Here is a 23,306-nt window from a genome sequence, read left to right on the forward strand (position 1 = left end):
TGAAGCTGGCAGCCTTTCTTCCTTCTTCTGGCACTCATGCTGGTATCTCACTCTTCATTTGCGTATGGTCATTAGACTGTGTGTGTGTGTGTGTGTGTCCTACAAGTCTAAGCTCATATATCTAAGTTTTTTCTCAGGGTTGTTTTTTTTTTTTAAGATTTTATTTATTTATTCATGAGAGAGAAGAGAGAGAGAGAGAGAGGCAGAGACATAGGCAGAGGGAGAAGCAGGCTCCATGCAAGGAGCCCGATGTGGGACTGGAGCCCGACGTGGGACTCGATCCTGGGTCTCCAGGATCATGCCCTGGGCTGAAGGCGGTGCTAAACCGCTGAGCCACCTGGACTGCCCATTTTTCTCATGTTTTTGTTTCATTGTTTGACGTGGCATTTCCTAAGCGATCTCTTTCTGTGTCATCTTTGGCCAATATAAATGTATCAATTTGTTGGGAAAACACAAGTGAGGATAGTTAGGCGAGTAAGGGCAGGAGATTGGAACGGGCCTCTGGCTTTTCTACAGCACTGGTATGCAGTTGCAGCTTTGAGTGAGCCACTTCAGACAGCATCCTCTACCCAGCCACCTGCCACACTGGTTGACTGTCAACCATTATTATCCTTCTTCTTATTATTATCCTTCTTTCCCTCAAGATGCCAAAGCCAGCAACCTTAAAGTCAGTTTGTGATAGAATTTAGAGACCCTAGATAAGATGCAAAGAAAAGGGTCTCTTTTTAAACTATCTGGATTGAGAGTTGCCCTCTCTCGTTATCCAAACAGTGTGTTTTTTTTCTAATATCAGCAACCATATCTTAAAAAGGTGACTTCTGGATTTAGTATCAAGAAAACCAAACCTTCTTAAATATACTTACCACTTGAAAATGAGCATTTGATATTATTCCATTAATACAACATGATTCTATACAAGAAAATCTTTAGTGGGACACTGATATAGGAGTCTTGGCTTGCCATCTCTGTCGTAGCAGAACTCAGGCAACAGAGCACCCATAACCGCTGAACTGATAGTTCAGTTCTGTCCTGGTTCCCATAAATACATATTATGGGTTCCCATAAATACAGAGATTGTTTCCAAAAACCTAGACTTGAGACCTGAACATGAATCTGTGTGGACATGCTAGAATGCCTCCTGCTTAACTCAGTGCAGGAATGCAACAGATCTGTGGGATAAAGAGACTTCCATCCCCACTACCCTGGCAAGCTAAGGACCTCCAGTCCCAGCCCACAGTTATGCCTGAACCTGTGAGTTAGGTATTAAGAGGTTAATACACATGTTCTTCCATTTTTGCTTCCACTGGATAAGAATGGGACTCAAGACTTGCCATTATCACAGGCCTCCTTCTACCTATTCATCTAATCCCCCTGCCTTCTCGCTCTGCCACCTTGGGGTGGTTAAACTCAGTGAAGGCTTGCTCTGCACACTTGGTCATTCTGTTCACTCCTAAATTCGCTCCTCTACGAGGCCTACCATAATTTGATAAAACAACAATGTTTATATTGGGGGATGGGGCGAAGGGATAAAATAGGAGGGAGACCTGAAGGCTAAGCAGATGCCTTCAACCTACGTTTTGCTAGAGTTTTGCAGTGAGGATCACTGGGAACTCCTATAGATAATAATAAACACCAGGGAGCAGGGCAAAGTCTGGGCATTCTCAGGTACCCGAGCCATAATGTCACTAACAAAACCAAAATAAACCTTTTATTTCTAATATTATCTCTTTCCTTTAGCTGAGAATATCCTGAAGCCTGTCCTGCTATAAAATGACCACAAATCCCTAAAGTTAGATTTTTTTTTAAAAAAAGTTTCAAATTCTCAGTAATTTGAGAATTCGATCCCCAGTTTTTATCACTTTATAGAAAAACTCAGATGGTCACCGGAAATTGGTATCAAATCTCTTAAAACAAAGATTAGACAAGATATCCCCAAAAATCCTCTTGTAACCACAAAATTCTAGAAGAACACTTGACCTCAGTTTCAAAACAGAGCCCCAAAGTGATTTTGTTTCAGAAGTGTCCTTGATCATGACATTCTTGAACATGTATTGTTCTTGTAAAATGGAGAAAAGTGTATGTAAAGCCACTAGTAATTAGACCTTTGCTTGCAGACTAAATACATATTTGGACATTAATCTTTGAATAGAAAAAAAATATTTCACAGTCCACACAATGCATGCTCAGGCCAAGCTATATGTTTCACAAAGGTACTGTGACTAGCTCTTGGTCAACTCGACATGTCTAGCACAGTAACTTATGGAGATGAGACACTCGATATATATTTAGTGAAACAAATTCTTGGAGGAGCCCACCAGGTGAAAATCTACAACCGGTTCAGCAAAAACCCATCAGCTTGTTGATCAAATAACTATCCCCTACCAGTCAGGCAGTAGTAACTAATTTGCATAATAACATGTCAGCATCAGTACAGTATTTATCTAGGCAACACCACTAGCATTTTAATTAAACTGTCCTTTGGAACAAACTGATGCCATTAACCTAATTAAAAAGCACAGGGAAGGATGAGCTACAATGATGCTTTCTTAGGGACAAAGTATTACATTACATATTAGTAAAGTGACCCAGTCCTTTGGGGATTTTCATCTTCGGGTTCAAATCTATTTAATTAATAACAATGAAAATAAACTTACATCAATCATCAGGTTTTATCTGTGTTCTGATTCTCCCTTAGCCCTGGCCTTGATGCTTTAAAACTGCTCTTAAATGAGCAAATCAGTCTAATCCTGTGACTGGTGTTTTACTTCCTGCATTTAACTTATGGCTCAGAACAATGGTCCAAACCAGGCTGTGGCAGCCAAGATCCAAGGAAGGGAAGGCTAAGCTGGCAGCAGGTGGTGGTGGGGTGGAGGAAGCCAGTGAGAAAAAGTAAAGAGGGGGCAGCAGAGTGATTTTTCATTAATCTCTCAGCCTCTGAACCTTACCTGCTGTCATACCTACTATTGTCAGCATTGCTTTAATAAGATAAGGTCTATAAAATACTTTGAAATTTTTGATGAAAAGGCTTAACACCACAAGAATATGAATTATTTTTATTCCATACCACTGAGAATGTGAACACATTCTTCTTAGGTATTAGCATCATGAAAGGATGCTTTGCAAATCCAAAAATTAAAAACTTGTTGAAATAAAATTTTAGAATGGAAAATGCAAAAGCTACTGGAGAGGCAAAATTGTAGTTTAATACAAAGCTCCTAGATTCTTCAGCATTCAAGTTTTTTGCTGCAAATGTCAGAGCACTGTTTTTAACAGGCTCTAAGTATACTACATAATGGAACCAACTATGAAAGGTAAAGGTCAAAGACAACCGCCCCCCCCCCCCCCCACCCAGCACCTCCTCCCCTCCAATATGCAGCTGAGTGCTCTCCCACTGTGTCTGCAATTCACCAAACTGGATAAGCAGACAAATGAGTCCCTAGTGAAGCCTCTCTGTACTTTAGTTTTCATTTTGTCAACAGATATGTCAACAGATATTTCCCAGTGCCTCCCACAGAACTGAATGCTGGGGAGGATTACCACTTCTATCTCCCTTTATTCGGAAGACATGAGGCTGAGTAGTGAGCACGGACTGTGATCAGACTTCACAGTTACATGCCTGCTTAAGAAACTACTGGCAGAAAGTGAACTCTAAGGTAGATCATGTTTTCTGTCTTTTTAAGGCAAAACCTATTTAGCCACGGAAGGTTCCAGGGCATGGTAGGGATAAACGATCCTGCAATTAAATATGTCTAGATAATATGGACACATGAAATTCTCTAGGTCAAAGGTCAACCTATGTTATTTGGTGGATAAGAAAAAAGGAAGTCCTACAGAAAGGGCTGCAGCTGAAGGTGATGGTGGAAGGGAGAAGTTGCCTTAACTGACATGTAACTTACTGCCAGGAACAATTACTCAGCTTGTTAGCAAAGGAACCTGAAGAGATTGTTCAAGCAAGTTCATTAGGGTATAATTTTCTGTTGAGAGTTGGCTTAAGATAAATAAAAAGCCTCAAGGGAGTAATACTCGTTATTTTTGTTAAAACAACCATAAGGATATGATTGAAGTTGCTTTTTTCATGGGTCTTCATGCTCGTTTTTAGTATTGAAAATTCGATTTTTACATAAAAAAATAAAAAATAAAACAAAAATTCGACTTTTAGATACCCTGGACCCAGTAACACAAAGGGAATGAAAGGAAGTACTACTTTGATTTATTTCCTGGCTCACAGTTGAGATTTAATAACCTATTTGTAGAACCCACATAATTCACATCAGCAAGGATTTCTCTTTCCCTCAACAGCCCCCACCTCCGCCCCAAACTAAATGAGAATCCTTTAAATCTAAGTCAAAGCACGGGGCACTTTGTTAGGTGTACAACAAGGGCATGACCTCATGACTCTTGATGCAGAAGTCATGTTTGTATTGATTCCTCTGTATTCTCACAGAAAGACATTAACTTAAGAACTAACTTAACATAAGAAAGGATAACAACAGATTTTTAAAAAACAATTGAAAAGTCCTTTACAATTCTTAAAGGGAGAAAATTGTAGGTACCTGCCAGGAAAAAAATGTTTAAAGAAAATATTTGGTAAGATAATAAATGGATCTTACTTTGCCACCGCCTTGGTGATCTCCTCAGTCAACATGTCTCGGACCCTGCAATAAAGATTGAAAATAAGTGCAACAGTTTATGTCGGAATAAGAACCCAATCTTTTTGCTTACCTGTCAATTAATAAGAACCTCTGGCAATGACTCCAGATCCGAGAACTATTTATGTGGAATTTTAGAGTAAGGTGAAAAAACTGTAACATGGGCTTGACTTCAAAGACTATCCCCTGCCTATCCCTTAGGTCACTTATTGGAGGCGGGGAAGGAGGTTACTGTAACCTACGAGGGACACACAGGCAGTGCTGTGATGGTGTCACCTCTTAAACTGGGTGGTGGCCATACAAGTGTCCTTTATATTATATTCTGCTATGGGCTGAATGTTGGTGTTCCCCCAAAGTCATGTGTTAAAATGTTATCTCCCTCCGCCAAAAAATAAAAGTAAAAATAAAAGCTTATCTCCCCATGTAGAGTGTATGGAGGTGAGGCCTCTGGGGGATCATGAGGGTGGAGCCCTGATCAATGGGATCAGTACCCTTGTAAGAAGGGTCACAGAATGCTTGTTTTCTCTCTCTGCTTTCAAACATGTGAAGATACAAGGAGAAGGCAGCCTCTCGAGAACCAGGAAGCAGGCCTTCACCGGCACAAGATCTCCTGGCACTTCGATCTTCATTTCCTAGCCTTGAGAACCGTGAGAAATAAATTTTCTGTTGTTTAAGCCATGCATCCAGTCTATGGTATTTTAGTAATAGCAGCCCAAACTGACTAAGACATTCTTTTTTTTGCAGAAGAGCTCAGTAAAATAGCAATTTACTATTTCTAAATTGTAGATAATAGAATAGTCACTACGTATGTATAGAGAATAAAATTTTAAATGGTTATAAAATCACTCTGGAGCTGAAGAAAAACAACTACACTTGTGGATTTGAAGATAGCATACTCAATTCAAATATTCACCAGATAAAATTTCTTTTCAACATAAAAGCCTTGAGATGAAGAACAACCATTGACTGCCATATTTATGCTTTGAAGAAGCAATCATAGATACTTTCACTATATACTTTGAGTTTCATAAGTTCAAAATTTTTATAAATATAAAATTTTTGCAAATATGTTATAGCTCCATTATTTTCATTGGAAATATTTTAAAAATCTTAGCTATTCAGTGCTCTCTGAGAATGACTCCATGTTAAGAGCCAAGTTTTTTAAATAGTTGCAAACTTCTCCTACAGACCTTAAACTTGCATTCTTTAATACTATTTGACAATAAATTTCTCTCCAATATATTCTCCTATCTCAGTCTTCCTAAATGGAGTACAGTGCATTCAATGCGGTTTTGTTTTTGCTTTTTTTTTTTTTTTTTTACTGGTCAACGTGGAATATTGAAAAATGATGACCTGCCTATGGCAGGGACAAACCTTCTATGTGTGGACTAGTTTCCACCTCCTTAACCACCTGCTTCTGGCTGTTGTACCACCAATTGCTCCTTCTCTACACATAGAAGTCTCCTTAGCAGGCGAACACATCATATAATCAACCATCTTCATAGAAGAAAAAACTCTCCAGTGATTGCCCCATTTCGCTGCTTCTCATTCATCAGAATTCATTCCAAATAGTTCTCCTCCTTCCTCTCTTTCTAGACCCTTCTATAATCTGACTTTTGTCCCCACAGCTCCATCAAAACAGCTCCTGTCATGACCACCAAGGACTCTGAAGAGGCAGAGGCTTTCTCAGTTCTCCATCTCCACCTTTTACAGACTCATAGCAACCTTTGACACAATCAGTTTCTCCTTTCTCGAAACACTTTCTTCCCTCAGTGTTTAAGATTCCATTATCTCTTCGTTTTCTTCCCACATCACTGATCACTACTTTTCCCTGTGCCTTCCTGGTTCCCTCTTCATCTTCCCCATGTCTTTTTTTTTTTTTAATTTTTATTTATTTATGATAGTCACAGAGAGAGAGAGAGAGGCAGAGAAACAGGCAGAGGGAGAAACAGGCTCCATGCACCAGGAGCCAGACGTGGGATTCGAACCCGGGTCTCCAGGATCGCACCCTGGGCCAAAGGCAGGCGCTAAACCACTGCGCCACCCAGGGATCCCCATCTTCCCCATGTCTAAATATTGAACTGCCCTAGGGCTCTGCCCTCTGACCTTTTCTCTATCTTACTCAATCTCTAGGTGATCTTAGCCAGCATCATGATTTTAAATATTGATAATACACAAATTTATATTTTCAGCTCTGATCTCATCCCCAAGCTCTAGACTTTTATCATCAATGACCTACCAGAAATCTCCAAATGGGAGGTCTAATTCTTAAGACCTAAACCCGATTCCTACCCCCAACAGATCTGCTTTTCTGTTGTCTTCCCTATCTTAGGAAATGGGAAGTCCATACTTTTAGTTATTCACAGTCAAAATCTTGGAGTTACCTTCAATGCCCATCTTTGTCACATTCTTCATTCCATCTCTCTATATATTTTGGAGAATATACCCAATATACAACCCCCACCAAATCATCATTTTTAGAAGATGAAACTCAAGCTGTATGTTAAAGATAATCACAGAGAGGATGCGAAATCCAAATTCTTAACCACTAATCTTAAATTCAACGTCCTAATGTTTTAAATTGTGCTGCTATTTTTAAAGTTAATCTAGAAAATGTAACTTAGAATTACTTAAACACATGCACACAAAGCTTCTGTTTTCTACATATGTCAATTATCAGTAAATAAAAACCTAAACTCGAGTAAGCATTGAATAGATTTTTAGATTAAAGAAACCTGTGACTGCAGGTAAAGCAATTTAGATTCTTGGCCATTCTACCTAGATTTAGGTTGCTGCCACATTAATCTGACAAGGTAGTCTTCTTAACCCATGTAACAATTTAAATTGCTTTTAATGTGCCAGCACTTACACATTTCTAGCTAATATAAGGGAATTCACTAGGGGATGTCTGCCAAAGAAATTAAAGCCCTGTCGTGGTACAGTTGCTCCTAATAATGAAGATGTCTTGGGGAGACTGGAGGAGCACAGGAATGGAAAGGTATTCCTTGACTAATGTGAACTGTTACGAAGGCAATGAATGGAGTGGGAAAAACAGAATTTTTCAGTTGAAAGCATATAAAATAATCAGATATGGGGGAAAATGAGAAAAGCAAACCATTTTCGAGCTGCTTTAGAAAACAAGTGTAAAACTAACTAAAACTGATGAATAAAGCTCTACTTGTCAGATCTGGAAAATCCACCTATCGGAACTCAGCCTCTTCACCTTCAGGCAGGTATGGAAGTTAAAATTCCCTGCATAAGCCTTTAATGTGGCCCCTCCCTCCCTCATCATTCATTTCCCAAGAGGAGCAAGGAGTAGCAGAGAGGCCTTACCAGAGCCAGGCTGTGCCTTTTTTGTACTGCACCTCTTCAGGTCCTTCTTTCCCATGTTTCAGTTGCAAGTCCAGCTCTCCCATCCTGCCCTGCAGGACACAAAGCATAAATCAGCCTGCAAACCCTATTGTCAGAACGGCCTTAAAATTTCTCTATAAAACACTGATAACAGATAGAGCCTTCCCTCATTGGTCTTCAGTGTTCCTAATAAAATGCTAGATTATTATAAAAAAGAATGTGTGAAGAGAGAGAATCCTATCACCAATCAGGTATTTCAACACTCACCAAGAAGTTTATCCTGGAGCAGCTTGGAGATTTGGAAAATTTAGGGCAGAGCATTTCATTTTGGGATACTGATTAACACCAGATTTGAATCCCGCTAATGTGGGTCCCATTAAAAAAAAAAAAAATCCTCCTTTATCATAATGATCTGCTTCTATTGGCAGCTGACAACTGACACTATACCAAAAATTGGGTTCTGGACACCAGGACTAAAACAGAATGGTAGAAAATGAGGATAATCACGTAACACTTAAGATTTGGGTAATATATAACCAAAGTCATTCTCAAACATCTGCATATTACATTTTTATTTCTTGAATTTATAAAAGTTGGTACCAGGGATGCCTGAGTGGTTCAGTGGTTGAACATCTGCCTTTGGTCAGGGTGTGATCCTGGGGTTCTGGGATCGAGTCCCACATTGGGCTCCCCACAGGGAGCCTGCTTCACCCTCTGCCTATGTCTCTGCCTCTGTGTGTCTCTCATAAACAAATAAAACCTTACCAAAAAAAAGTTGACATCATAATTTTCAACTTCTACCCACAATAAAGATATGGCTACTATCATCCCTTTAAGACCACCAAGACCTTCAGAAATTTATTATCTTCCCTTTTTTTACACTCGGTATTATTTTGATCAGCTCCCTTCCCCTCTAGTATAGCACCAATTACATTATTTAAATGTACTTAAAATACTGGTTTATTGATGAGCTCTAAATTGGATGAGAACTTACTCGTGTATTACATTACTGAGTGATACCACACCATTTTCAGAAATGGTTGTGCTGCTTATGTTCTCACTAGCAGTGAGAATAAAAGTTCTAACTATTCCACATTCTTACCAACATTGGGAGTTGTCAGGCTTTGAATTTTTATTATTCTGGCAAGGGCAAAACAGTGTTCATTATGGTTTTAACTTTCATTTCACTGTTTATCAATGAGATTGAAAATGTTTTCAAATGTCTATTGACTTTTAGATTTCCTATTGTGTCCATTTTTTCTTTTTATTTTTTTCTTTTTAAAGATTAATTTATTTGAGAAAGAGAAAGAGAGCCAAGGGGAGGAGCAGATGGGAAGGGAGAGAGAAACTCAAGCATACTCCATTCTGAGCACAGAGCCTGACACAGAGCTTGATACCATGACCTTGAGATCACAACCTGAGGTGACACCAAGAGTTGGACGTTCCACCAACTATGCCACCTAAGTGCCCCCGTGTGTCCATTTTTCTTTTGGTTGTCTTTTGAGTTCTAAGGTATGGGGGCACCTGGTTGGCTCAGTCAGTAGAGCATGCGTTCTCTCTCAGGGTTGTGAGTTCAAGCCCCATGTTGGGTGTACAGCTTCCTTTAAAAATAATAATAAAATAGGGATGCCAGGGTAGCTCAGCGGTTGGGTGCCTGTCTTTGGCCCAAGGAGTGATCCTGGAGTCCTAGGATCGAGTCCCACGTCTGGCTCCCTGCATGGAGCCTGCTTCTCCCTTTGCCTATGTCTCTGCCTCTCTCTCTCTCTGTTTCTCATGAATAAATGATTAAAATCTTAAAAAAAAAAATAATAGAGCAGCCCGGGTGGCTCAGTGGTGTAGTGCTGTGTTCAGCCCAGGACCTGGTCCTAGAGACCTGGGATCTAGTCCCACATCAGGCTCCCTGCATAGAGCCTGCTTCTCCCTCTGCCTGTGTCTCTGCCTCTCTCTCTCTGTCTCTCATGAATAAATAAATGAAATCTTTAAAAAAATAAAAATAAAAGATAAAAAAATAATAATAATAAAATGGAAAACAGAGTCCTAAGGTATGTTCCATAGAAGAAAAGTATATCTCCATATATGCTCTAGAGAAGAAAGCAATACAGCTTGCCGAGTTAAGGATATGGGCTCTGGAATAAGAGTGCCTTGACCAAAGGCCATTTTCACTTACTTGCCATGTAAGTTTGGACAAGTTACTTCATCTCTCCAAACTTCAATTTCCTCATTCATAAAAATGTAGCTAACAACTATCTCATGGCATTAGGGCATCATGTTAAAATATGTGGAAACATATCTATCTAGTATGGTGGCTGATAACAAATAGGAGCTACCAGGAATCCCTGGGTGGCTCAGTGGTTTAGCGCTTGCCTTCGGCCCAGGGCTTGATCCTGGAGTCCCGGGATTGAGTCCCACATTGGGCTCCCTGCATGGAGCCTGCTTCTCTCTCTGTCTGTGTCTTTGCCTCTCTCTCTCTCTGTGTCTGTCTTTCATGAATAAATAAATAAAATCTTAAAAAAAAAAAAAAGCTACCATACCAGGTTTATTGTTAATAATAACAACAACCAAAAGAAAACCTCCCTTTATCATCTTCTTATGAAATGATCTCTTGTGAATATATACAAGCTCTCAGTTACCACCAGCCTGTGGGCTCACTGATGGCTGAAACAGTTCAATCAGTCTGAGGGGTCCTTGCACTTCATGCAACTTCCAGCCACAGTGCCTTGGGGCTGCCCAGCCCAGACACTCTTGAGATTTGATGGATTTCCTAATCTCATCCTTCATATTTCTATTTACTTCAACCATATCCATCCCTATCTCCCCTGTTCTCAAAGATAGAATCCTGGCCCTTTCATTTCTCCCACTTGTCTCCTGGAGCAAGGAATCAGAGGCGAACAAACTGGCAAGACATGAATATTAATGCTTAATACTGACACTGACCTCTTAGGGGGATAGGCGAAATAGAAAATAATATTTACTGCCTATCCCTGTTTGTTATGCTTCCTAAATTGGGCCTCTTTACTTGTAGGGACATGGACTTGCCAGAATGCTTTTCCAAAAAGGATAAACAGTAGGAAATGAAAAAGTTCAAAATCTGCTTAGAAACAAACAAACAAACAAACAAAACCCAAAGGAGCTTAGTATCCAAGCAGCCTAAGGAGAAGGACTACTTTTCTAATCTCTCCTATAGCCACAACCCAGTACAACCATCAACGTAACTTAGTCAATTTCTTCCTTCTTTTTCCTTTGCTCTTCTTGATCCTCTCTTCTGGAATGTCTCTCTCACCCTTTCCACCCAGCCCATGTGAGGCTATTTATTCATATCCACTTTGCCCCTGAGTCTCTGTGTGTTGGTCATAATGGCACTCACCTGTCACCTCTGCTTCTGTGGTCGAAGGGGAGGGAAAGTACTCACTATGAGGGGAAAGGCTGAAATGATCACCTAAATTGAAATTTTTGGATTGCCTGTAGATTCCAATTACTTATCTATCCTTCTTACTTTTTTGAAACCTTTAGTCTATATAACCAAGAACTTGCTGATTATAGTGAGCAATCTCACCTAGCTCCAAATGTGCAGACATTAAAAACAAACCAACAACTCTTACAAGCGGTCAGAGAGAAATCTACCAGGGTCACTATTCCCTGACCCTGGTTTTTATTTCAGGTTATTTTATGGCTAACTGACCAACTCAGGAAGCAAATGTCTGCAGTCAAACTGTTTTATAATTCCTCTCTCTGGATTGAGGTCACATTCACAAGAGCCCTTTACACAAAGGCGGGAGACCTTAACCAGCTCAGCATCCCACACAAGCATCAAGGTAAAGAGGCTGTAGAGGCTTTCTTACCAAAATAGACTCTGAACTGTCAATCATCTTTATCTATCTGCATTTTCCATCTTAATGGGAAGAAAGCCAAATACCTCCCCATGTCAACCACACTGATATACTTAAAATTCAAATTCTAACGTCCTTGTGGAAAAATTAGATGAGGCTGGAAGCAGATGCCCAAGCTAAGCCACTTGTCCTGTTCAGATCTCAAACTTACATCATAATCAAACTCCAGGAAATAACATAGAATATATCTTTCAACATGTCCCCTAGGCTTAACTGAATAAAACATGCCTCCTCTAAATGATCCTCTGGTTTAATGCTACAAAATATGTCTAGCACCAGATGGAAGTAACTGCAACTCTTGCACAGAAGAAGGATCCTCCGGGACAGAAATTCTTGATATAGACAAGGAGTCTGGCAGTTGCTCTAATTCTTCTAAGATACCATAAATTCCATTTAAGTGTGTGGGCTCATTTAAAAAACTCAAACAATTAAAATGCATCAGTGTGCTCTCAAATAACAGTGATTACCTAAAAAGCTTTCCTGCACTTTTAAATAATACTGAAAAATCTTCTCTCTTTTTTTTAAAAGATATTATTTATTTATTCATGAGAGACACTGAGAGAGAGAAAGGCAGAGACATAGGCAGAGGGAGAAGCAGACTCCCTGCTGGTGAGCCTAATGTGGGACTTGATCCCAGGACCCCGGGATCACGCCCTGAGCTGAAGGCAGACACTCAAACACAGAGCCACCCAGGCATCCCCTGAAAATCTTATAGTCTATACTTTGAGTTTCATTTCCATTGTCACCAATTCTCAATAGAACTGGATTTCTGAGAAATCCAAACTAAAAAGGATTTTCAATGATAAATAAGCAAAGAGGCATGCTTTCACCTATGACAGTACAAAGGCAGAATAATTGACCTGCATTACTAAAAATACTCAGCTAGCTATTCATAAATAGATCTATCCTTTAAAAAAGTAAAACAATTTGCATTATTTGTCGTTACAAGTACTGACAGTGCCAGGGAAAGTGCATGCCACAGTGGAAAAGGCTGAGGCTCTGGAGACAGATAAATCCAGGTGAGGTCCCATTTCCTTTCAGGAGCCCAGCAGTGGTGACTGTTGGGTTTTGCACTATTGCTTTGCTTTCCCGTTTATAAACCCAATATACATGGGATTAACAACATTCACTTCAAAGGGTTTCTGGAAAGATTCATTGAAATAATATATGTTAAGCATTGGAACACACTAGTTATTCAATAAATGGTAGCTCTTATTATAAAAAATAACTGTGGTGGGACGCTTGGGTGGCTCAGCGGTTGAGCGCCTGCCTTTGGCCTGGGGCGTGATCCTGGAGTCCTGGGATTGAGTCCCACATCGGGCTCCAGTTCCACATCGGGCTCCTTGCATGGAGCCTGCTTCTCCCTCTGCCTGTGTCTCTGCCTGTCTCTCTGTGTCTGTCATGAATAAATAAATAAAATCTTTAAAAAAAAATTGTGGAGGGCTTTTTTTTTTTTCTTTCAATCAATTGCCAAGTCATCTGCATGAGTTATACCGTAATCCTGTTCGATTTAGCCTTCCTTATGCTATGAGCTAAATAAAATTCTCAGTTCATGCTGCAGGAGGAGGAGTTATTCTTGCCTTCTTTCTCTAGTACTTTGTACTTTGTACAAAAAGTACATAGTACTTTGTACATCCTCTATTAAAGCCTCAAAGATGTTGAACTAAAATTGCTGGTGGACATGTGTCAGTCTCCCACACAGAACCAGGAGCTCACAGAGGAAGGAATGCTCTATTCTCCTTCGTACCCCACACACCTGGCCCAGGGCCCAGACAGTAAAAGGTGGTCTGTAATGATTAGTGAAGGAAAGCCCTGCAAAATCATACAGAAGAATACAGAGGTGAGAAAAAGTGCATGCTCTGACTTTCAATCTCACTCTTCTCTAAGAAAAACTATAATCGGTTAAGGGTGCAGACAAGTAATATACATTCCTTCACTCATGCACCTGTTCAAAATGGAGCACCCAGATGCCACCTGGAACAAAAACATGTGACCGCTGAGCCAAGAGGAACAATGGCTCTAAAAGAACATCTTTAAAATGTGATTTCCAGCATGGTTTGAGGAACCACCTAAAGCACTGTTGTGTGGTTGACAGACTAAGTATGTTAAAATGACCTGACAGCTTGGTAAATATGGAAGCTCCAGGTCCCATCCTTACTTCCAACGAATCAGAACCGCTGAAGATGCATCACTAGCTTTACAAATTCTAGACTCAATGAAACATGATGCAGCAAAGTTTTTTTTTAAAAAGAACGAATTTATTTATTTATTTATTTATTTATTTATTTATTTGACACAGAGGGAGACAGAGCACACACAATTGGCAGAGCAGCAGGCAGAGGGAGAGGGTGATAGAGAAGCAGGCCCTTTGCTGAGCAGACAACCCAATGCAGGACTCAATCCCAGGACCCTGGGATTATGAACTGAGACAAAGGCAGATGCTTAGCCAACTGAGCCACCCAGGCAGCAGTGCAGCAAAGTTTTCACTGAAGACAAGAACACCAATGTTAAGATGCGTGGTCATTCGTGACCTCTCCCATCTCCTCTCTGCTCCGTCTTTTAACAGCTGTTACCTTCAGTCCTAACATCATACTTCCTGAGACTCCATGAAAATCCTATTATGGGCCATAAATTACTTAAGTACCATCAGGTTTTTTTCTATCATTCTTAAAAATGAATTTTAAGGGACACCTGGGTGGCTCAGTGCTTGAGCATCTGCCTTTGGCTGAGGTCATGATCCTGGGGTACTGGTATCAAGTCCCGCATCAGGCTCTCCACCGGGAGCCTGCTTCTCCCTCTGCCTATGTATCTGTCTCTCTCTCTCTGTGTCTCTCATGAATAAATAAAATCTTTTAAAAAAATGAATTTTAAGCTAGGGAAAGGGTTGGTGAGTCATTTCCTGACATTGTTAACTGTATTTTCCCACTGAACCCAAATTTCGAATTTCAAAATTCACCAACTACAACTCTTAATATTATTGGCTTAGATGAAGTCAAACTGAGTATAGTTCATTTATTTAGTGAGCACCTATTATATTTTAGACACCATGCCAGAGAGACAATAGGGAAGAAAACATTGCTCCTAGCTTTTAGGGGCAGAGACAACCAAAGGGCCCCTGACAAATACCTAAGGTGATAAGGGCTTCCAAAAGAGAAGAAAGGGGGATGCCTGACTGACTCAGTCAGTAGAGGGCATGACTCATGATCTTTGGGGTTGTGAGTTCCAGCCCCATGTAGGGTGTAGAGATGACTAAAGAAAAATAAAATAAAATACTTTAAAAGAGGGGAGGCAAGGATTCTAAGAAAGCACAAAAGAGGGGCATATCATTCAGTTTTTTTTTGGGGGGGGGGCCCACACAAGTGCATTCCCAGATAAAATCCTCTAAAGAACAAGCAGAAATTAGGTGGGCAAAGGAGGAAACGGCAGTGCCTGTAGGAAGGAATGGTGTGTAAAAGTCAGGAGGTTAGGGAAGACATGCTGAGTTTAGGAAACCAAGAGATTTAGCAAGACTGAAACATAAAATTCAGGAGAAGGATTGAGAGATAAGCCTATAGCTGTCAACAGGTCCAGCTTGAAGAGGCACAGGTGCAAGGGCACAGGGTGAGCTCAGGCTAGGACATGCTCACGTCAAGGGGCTGTGGGATCGCCACAGGGGACATGTGAGACATCTAGGAGATCTTAGAAAGCAGCAGGAATGGAGAAGAGGAGCACCCAAGAGAGAGCTCTGGATGGACCACAGAGAGAGGATATCGATATTTAAAATTTAAGTGCCATTGTGTATGTAACTCACATTCTTTCATGAGCAAAATGAAGCACTGCAGTATTGACAGTGTTATTTTCCTAAATGCTAATACATATTTGCCATAAAATGTGAAATACAAAGGAGACACTCCCCTACAGCAAACAATCCTACGGTTTCGTTACCTGTAAAATGGCATGATAAGCTCGACTCATATATGCAAGCCAGGCCTGTGGCAGGAAAATTGCACGGTGCCACTCGGAAGGCTGGATGTGAACCTGTGGGGAAAACATACCACAACGTAAGTGAGACTGTGTGGTATTAAAACAGAATAAAATTCTTTCCTTCCCTTCATTTACATGATTTAGATTCTAAAACAAACCAAATCCGTCTAGGACTAGAACCACAAATAAGACCTTTTGGCTATTTTCAAAGGAGAAGAGTTTAAACTCGTGTAAAGACAAAATAAAATAAGCCTGAGATTTTCTAAATTAAAGCAAATAGAATTCTACAATAATAACAAGTTAAGATGTATGTGTAATACAAATGTGTCCCTGAAAATTAGGGGGCAACTCTGTGAAGCCTCTTGCCTATGTCAGGAAACTAGGTATTGTCTAACAAATCCCCCTAGTAATTTTAAATAAAAATAAATATTGCTCACATCCTGGATTTCCAATATGACAATTTCTGAAGTAATAAACTTAAATTGCCAACAGAAATATCATGTTGTGTAGAAACCATGAGGGCAAGAGATGCAAATGAGTACTGCACGGAGCAATTGTGCACACCACTAGATAAATGCCCTTTAATCAGTGTGGGTAAACAAGAGAAAAATGATACATGCCAACACTGAAGCCCTGTTTCTGACGAGAGGCCCAGACAAAACATCTGGTTTTCATAGTCATTTCTGTTTCTACCTATTAGTAGGAGGCTATCTTGCAACAAATCTTCCCAAGGTCTGCTTCTGTTAAAGAAAGATCACTCAAGAAAAACAGTCATGGTGCATCACATTTCACATTTCCTGTAACTCATCTCATCTAAACCCAAACAACTAAAATTTTCGTCTGGGTCCTACACGCAAAGAAACAACAACAAACAGTCTAAAAGACAAATTTCTACATAATTACCCCAGAATCATGATAACTAGAGTATGTAAGAAGATCTTACTGTACTGTAGGAATTAATTTTCTCAAGGGCTTTGTGATAGGAAAGAGCACAGCTTCTCTGAATATAGCTGGCTCCTAGGGCCTCTGGAATTTTCTGGAATCCTAGTCCTCACACAGGCCACTATACATTAGGTACTATGAAAGGTTATGAGGATTATCAATCAGTGTGTGTCTTCAGAGAGCTTTCTATTATTGGGACAGTCATAAAGGAGCACAAATAGATTTTCAGACCAAACTAGGAGGAATCTATTGGAATGAAAAAAATAAAGTAAATTAATTCTGTCTGTTACCTATCACTCCTCATCCCACCACTGTTTAAAAAAAAAAAAAAAGATATTCAGACAGTCTGAAAAAGATACAGTGTGAAACGAACTTTATAAAGTTGTTATGGACAAGTGTCTTCTTTTTCTGCTGTATTAAGGAGGATAGAGGGAGCCTTGTCAATATGTCAACAAAAATCCTCGAAGGGACAGGCCCACCAATTCCTGCCTCTTCTCTCATTAACCAGGAAGTAGACTACAACCAAAGCCACATTTCCAGCGGGAAAGGCAAGAAGCAGTCCCTTGGCCCTGCTGTTTCCAAAATGTGAAGCATTTTCCTATCAATTCCATTTCCATTTCATGAAATACATGAACTATCAAGTCCTATTTTGGAGCACCTGGGTGGCTTAGTCAGTTAGGCATCTGATTCTTGATTTTAGCCCAGGTCATCATCTCAGGGTCGTGAGATCGAGCCCCGCGTCAGGATCTGTGCTGGGTATGGAGCCTGCTTAAGATTCTCTCTCTCGGGGAACCCCGTCGGGACCCCTCACTTCTGAGAGCTTTCTCCACGTCTCTGCTTAATAAACTTCTATCGCTTTGCAAACAAACAAAAAAAGATTCTCTCTCCTTCTCCCTCTGCCCCTCCCACTCACCTTCTCTCTCTTTCCTTCTCTTAAAAAAAAAAAAATCCTATTTTGAGACCTGGATTTAACAGAAAGAACACTAAGACACCACAACCAAACTTTTCCTACTTCACAACCTCAAAATATTTCATTATTTTCCTGCCAAATAATCCACGGACATCCGTGTACTATTGAGAATAATCACCATCTCAGCAAATTGGCAAGAGAGCACTGAACGATTTGGGAAGGACAATGGTGGCAATTACTTCTTAAACCTGAGTTAAAAGAAAAAAAAAAGAAAGAAAGAAAGAAAGAAAGTACTATGGAAAAAATGTAAAGGAAAATCAGCAAATCAAACATTGAGCTTCTAAGAACAAAAGCACTCATGCCCGGAAACCTATTTGAAAGGAGGTTATAAACTGAAGGTTAAATCCCCCCCCACTGCCACTCCAACCACATCTGAAGGCGGGTGTGGGGACTCAGCACAGCACTAGAGCCTGCACACCAGCCTGAACTCCAAATGTTTTATGAGATTATACCTACTCTTACTTTTCTATGGAGTCAGCTGTGAATAAATCTCCCCAAAAATGCACTCTCTTGCAATTTCCTTTATTGAAGAGAAACAAGGAAACAGCTTGAAGTCAGTCATAGCCATTACATGCCAGTTGTGTTACACGCAAAAGAGATGTCCTTGACCATTTTTAACAAAAGCACATCTTAGAACGCTACTCGAACCCAGTATAGAGCCACCCATATAGGTTAATGTGGCTAGGCTGAAAAATACAATTAGCATTTTTAAAGCATGAAAATTATGTATGATTTGCTATACTTTGAGAAGCCTTTGAAGGAAATCCAATCAACAAAATAATTGCAAATCATGAACTTGCAACCTTGTTACTCGGTGGATGACAAAACAGCGTTCTCAACTACTGTGCACCAAGTTTTAATGGTTGTGAAATGTAGTTTTGCTTCATCTACACATACACTTGCGATGACGGGTGTCTGATGGACTGGTGACATGAGCAGGTTCTGTGATCTGGGGTAGAGTAAGTGTTTCTAGGTATAAGAGGTAGTATGTATAATGAAATGCATGTGGCCTAAGAAAGAGACCATGTTAGAGAAATATACATGAGTAGGATGTGGGGAGGGGAGCCCAGAGGGGAAGGCAGGGATGGGAGCACTTCAATAGACAGGTCAAGGTAGACCTCATTGAGAAGGTGAAGCCTGGGGGCACCCGGGTAGCTCAGTCAGTTAAGCATCGGCCTTCAGCCCAGGTCATGATCCCAGGGGTTCTGAGATCAAGTCGCACATCAGGATCCTTGCTCAGTAGGGAGTCTGCTTCTCTTTCTCTCTCCTACTCATGCTCACTCTGTCACTATCTTTCTCTCTCTCAAATAAATAAAAATCTTTAAAAAGAGAGAGAGAGAGAGAAAGTGAAGCCTGAATAAAGACTGGAATCCAATGAAGATATAAAAACCTAGATAAGTGCTGGTGGAAATGGAAAACAGTTCAACTATGATGGGAAACAGTTCGGTCATTCCTCAAAAAGTCAAACACAGAATTACCGTATGACCCAGCAATTCCAATCCTATGTATATACCCTAAAGAATTGAAACTATATATACAGACAAACACAGTACATGAATACACATAGCACCATTTTCACAACAGCCAAAAGCTGAAAAAAAATCCACATGTGCAATGAATGAATTAACAGAATATATCTACAACAGAATATTATTCAGCCAAGAAAAGAAATGGCATAAGATGCACACTAGAATGTAGATGAAGTGTGAAAACATTTATGTGAAAGAGAAAGAAGCCACGCACAAAGGTACATATTACATGATTCTATTTACATGAAATATCCAGAATAGGTAAATCCACAGACAGAAAAGAGACTGTGGTTGCCAAGGGAAGTGGGAAGTGATTATTTAGTGCACACTCTCCTTAGAGGGTGATGAAAATGTTCTGGAACTAGATAGAGGTGATGGTTTGCACACTGTAAATAATACACAAAATACCACTGAATTGTGTGCTTTAAGCTTTAAAGGGGTTAATTTTACATTATGCAAGTTTTCCTCAATTAAAAAACACATCAACACACACAGTGAGTACAGGTCCTAAAGCAAGTACATGGCAAACCTGTTTGAGGAACACAAATGCCAGTGTAACCAACTCTAACCAACTAGCACAGGCAAAGTGAGCAAGAGAGAAGTTTAATAAATTAACAGGGCACTCAGAATGAGAGAGAGAGAGAGAGAGCACGCACAGGTGTGGAGAGCAAGGGGCAAGAGGAGAAGGAAAAAGAGAATCTCAAGCAGACTCCACACCCAGCACAGATCCTGAGATCATGATTACAGGCAAAATCAAGAGTCAGATGCTTAACCAACTGAGCCATCTACGCACCCCTCAGGACTTGTCTTTATTGTTATTAAATGGGGATCACTATGAGGATTTGAGAAGACATGATCTATGGTGAGAAAGGATCATGCTGACTGCTATGTTGAAAATATACTATAGAGGGCAATGGTCAGAGCTAGGACACCTACCCACAGGCTATAGCAATAATCTGGATAAGAGAGATGGGGGCTCAGAGCTGTGTCAGCAACACTGCAGAATATGAGTTTTCAAATATTTAGCTCTGTAGTATTTCCACCCACCCCAAATATTAAGTGAAATGCCAGTCTATAAAACAGAAAACAGGCAAAACTCGCCTAGATGAAGTGAACACCAGGGCTCGGGGCTTGGCTTGGTGGTCAGCCCTCTTGGTCATCAGACCCTATTTGTGGTGGCCCCAGGACTCTGAAAAGCACAGTTTTAACAAAAAGGATATAAAATACATCCATGGTTGTCAGAAAAAGGGGGAGAGGACAGGGACTCATACAAAGCAGCATGAGAGAATTTTTAGGGCAACAGAACTGTTCTTGACAGCGGTACTGGTTACATGAACATGTGCACTTGTAAAAATTCATCCAACTATGTACCAAGAGAAATCTATTCCATGTATATTATACCTCAATAGAAATAAAATTAAAAATACATGGTTTGGAAGTCACTACTTTCAGCTTGTAATGCTTCTCAACCCCTCACTTCCCACCATCTATTACACTCTGTAAACTTGCCATTGGCACGAAAAATCCACCCTTCCTCTCATCCTTCATGTTTCTATCAATATTACACATCAATTTCCCCATCACCCAGGTTTGAAACTTCTGATTTATCCCCGACTTTTTCCTTGCCCCCAACCCAACAGTCAACTCCACCTTTGAAACATTTATTCTCTTTTCCATACTTTCTTCCTCACTGGCTTAGTCCTAATTCCTGCCTAGAGTACTGAGGCCCCTAACTGATCCCCTAACAGCCTAAAATCTTTCCTCCTTCTAATACATCCTACTAAATGGTGCTGCTACTCTTCCATTAACTCGGAACTTCTTTTCAAAAACCTTTGATGATTCATTAAAGAATAAAGTCCAAACTCTTTTGTACTATGTTCAAAGCCTTTCAGAATCAAAAGCACACCATTTACTTGAAGAAATAATTTGTTCTCATGTAAGAACTCTGCTGGCCAAGATCCCCAACCAATTTCCCCAGATGATTTCCTGCTCCTCTCTTTCATTTAACCTGCATTCTGGCTGAATTGGGTTATAAACCAATTCCCAAGTCAGTCCTATACTCTACAGGACCTTTGCACTCACTACTTCCACTGCCTGCAAAGCCCTTTCTTCCTCTCATCAATACTTACTGAAATAATTTCTTCCATCTCTATACTTTCAGGACACTACAAACCTCTCCTGTAACATTCAACCAATTCCATCTTAGATTATTTGTGTATGCACCTTAGCCTCATATAATCCTAAGAGCAGAAATCCTATCCTACCCATCTAGAATCCTTCCCATGGACCATAATAGTGTTCTGCACATAAGTGTTCAATTAAGTACCCACTGAGTTTAATCAAATCAAACTACAGTATTTGTTTTAAGACAAAATTTTGTCATGTGAAAACTATATGACTGTAAACAAGTAATCACAGAAAATTGTGATGTTCAACTTTCAATCATGTTGGAAAGATAGTATTAGAAAACTTTTTTTAGTGGAAACAAATAAATTCAAACTTGTTTGAGACAAATGTTGGACAAGCGTGTCCAAAATGTTCTAGCGGGAAATGTTGTTACAAAGCAAAATTTTAAAGCGGTCATATTTTATGTTTTGAAATTTCCTAAGTAAACTTTATTTGTATCATAATTAAAGTATGCCTGAAATTGTAGCTCAACAAAATATCTCACTTAGAAATACAATTTACAAATGTAGGGAAATGTTGAAAGAGAAAATGAAAAAGTAGATCTTGTTTCTTGAGCCGTGTTTTACTTTAAGGGTCTACAGGGCCACCTATTCACTTACTATTCAGAATATACTGCCCAGAAATTTGGTAGTGTTTTCTGTCTCTTATGTGATCCTAATAAAGATGATTATTCATTTATAAGAAAATGTCCTTTTTAACAGACTTTCATTAAATACTATAAATCAAGCACAATAAGCTTGGTGAGGTTGTTAAATGGTCAAAGTAGAATGTAATAAGTTAGCGTAGCATGTACAACTTTACAGGCAAACTAAGTGCTTGCTATTGAGTTTAAAATCCCAATTTCACAAAGGAAGGCATTTCCATGCTTCCCAGATGTATTTATTATCAAAATAATAAAAGTATTTAACTTCAGTTGCTACACAGACACACAAACACTGAGCCACTACATTTAGTCTGTGACACACACTCCTCCCACGTTCCCAGAAGAAAAACCATTTGTACTCAGTGTTAGAGACCCCAAAAGCCACTCAATGTCCCATTGTTTACATATGAGATATAATAGCCTTCAATTTTCTGTCAATAGTAATCTTGTTTGCACAAAAATAATTTTGTTATTCCTGTCTCCTGACAAATAGTGAAGGAAGACAAGAAGGGAGGGCTTGTAGAGGGACACATTTTTAAAGTAAAATGACACTTATCTCTTTGTGGGTGCTTTCTGGACATTTAAAAATTTCTCTTCCTGCCTCTCCTCTCTCATCTTCTCTCTCTCTCTTTCTCTTCCTCAGTCTATCTCTCTCTCCCCACCCCATCCCCCATCAGGATAACATTAGCTTGAAAGCTGACAATTCAATCACATCTCAAGCAACCATTTACTTACTCTGTTATTTAATAGGAGGGGGAAAAACCCAGTTACCATAACAACTCACATCACATGGTAATTATGGAGTATCTAAAATACAGCAAACCATACTTTTCACAGTGTTTTCCAAGGGGAATGTGTAATAAGCACAGATACCACTTCTCCCAATTATTATTCAGAATTTTCATCTAATTGTTTCATATTGCATGAATGCTAATGCTACTCTATGTTCTTCCCAAGAAATATGTTTTTAAATAAAGAAGGAACTGAAAGAAAAAGGCAAATATATTCCTTATATTTCAAATGGTGGGTTATATCTCGCCTATCGCTGGGCATCTAGGGAAAAAATCCACAGGAGCAGAAGAGAGGCAAAATAATTTATAGAGCAAAAAGAATTAAATGATCATCAATACAGAAGGAAGGAAGGAAGGAAGGAAGGAAGGAAGGAAGGAAGGAAGGAAGGAAGGA

The 23,306-nt window shown here is 39.8% G+C and overlaps 1 protein-coding gene across 15 annotated transcripts in view; it reads right to left on the reverse strand.

Annotated features, from left to right (window-relative positions):
• Positions 1–23,306, reverse strand: part of FOCAD (focadhesin) — a 371,528-nt gene that overhangs the window by 76,100 nt on the left and 272,122 nt on the right. For all 15 annotated transcript variants that reach the window (XR_011995526.1, XR_011995525.1, XR_011995524.1 and 12 more), the window contains 3 exons: positions 15,812–15,904; positions 7,983–8,071; positions 4,611–4,655 (listed from right to left, as the gene is read on the reverse strand). Coding sequence is in view for 10 of the 15 variants with exons in the window: in XM_072728177.1 (XP_072584278.1) it covers positions 4,611–4,655; positions 7,983–8,071; positions 15,812–15,904 (227 nt within the window). In the remaining 5 variants the exon portion in view is untranslated. The remainder of the gene's footprint in view (positions 1–4,610; positions 4,656–7,982; positions 8,072–15,811; positions 15,905–23,306) is intronic.

The sequence above is a fragment of the Vulpes vulpes genome, chromosome 12, assembly GCF_048418805.1.
Source record: "Vulpes vulpes isolate BD-2025 chromosome 12, VulVul3, whole genome shotgun sequence".
Classification (NCBI taxonomy): Eukaryota; Metazoa; Chordata; class Mammalia; order Carnivora; family Canidae; genus Vulpes; species Vulpes vulpes.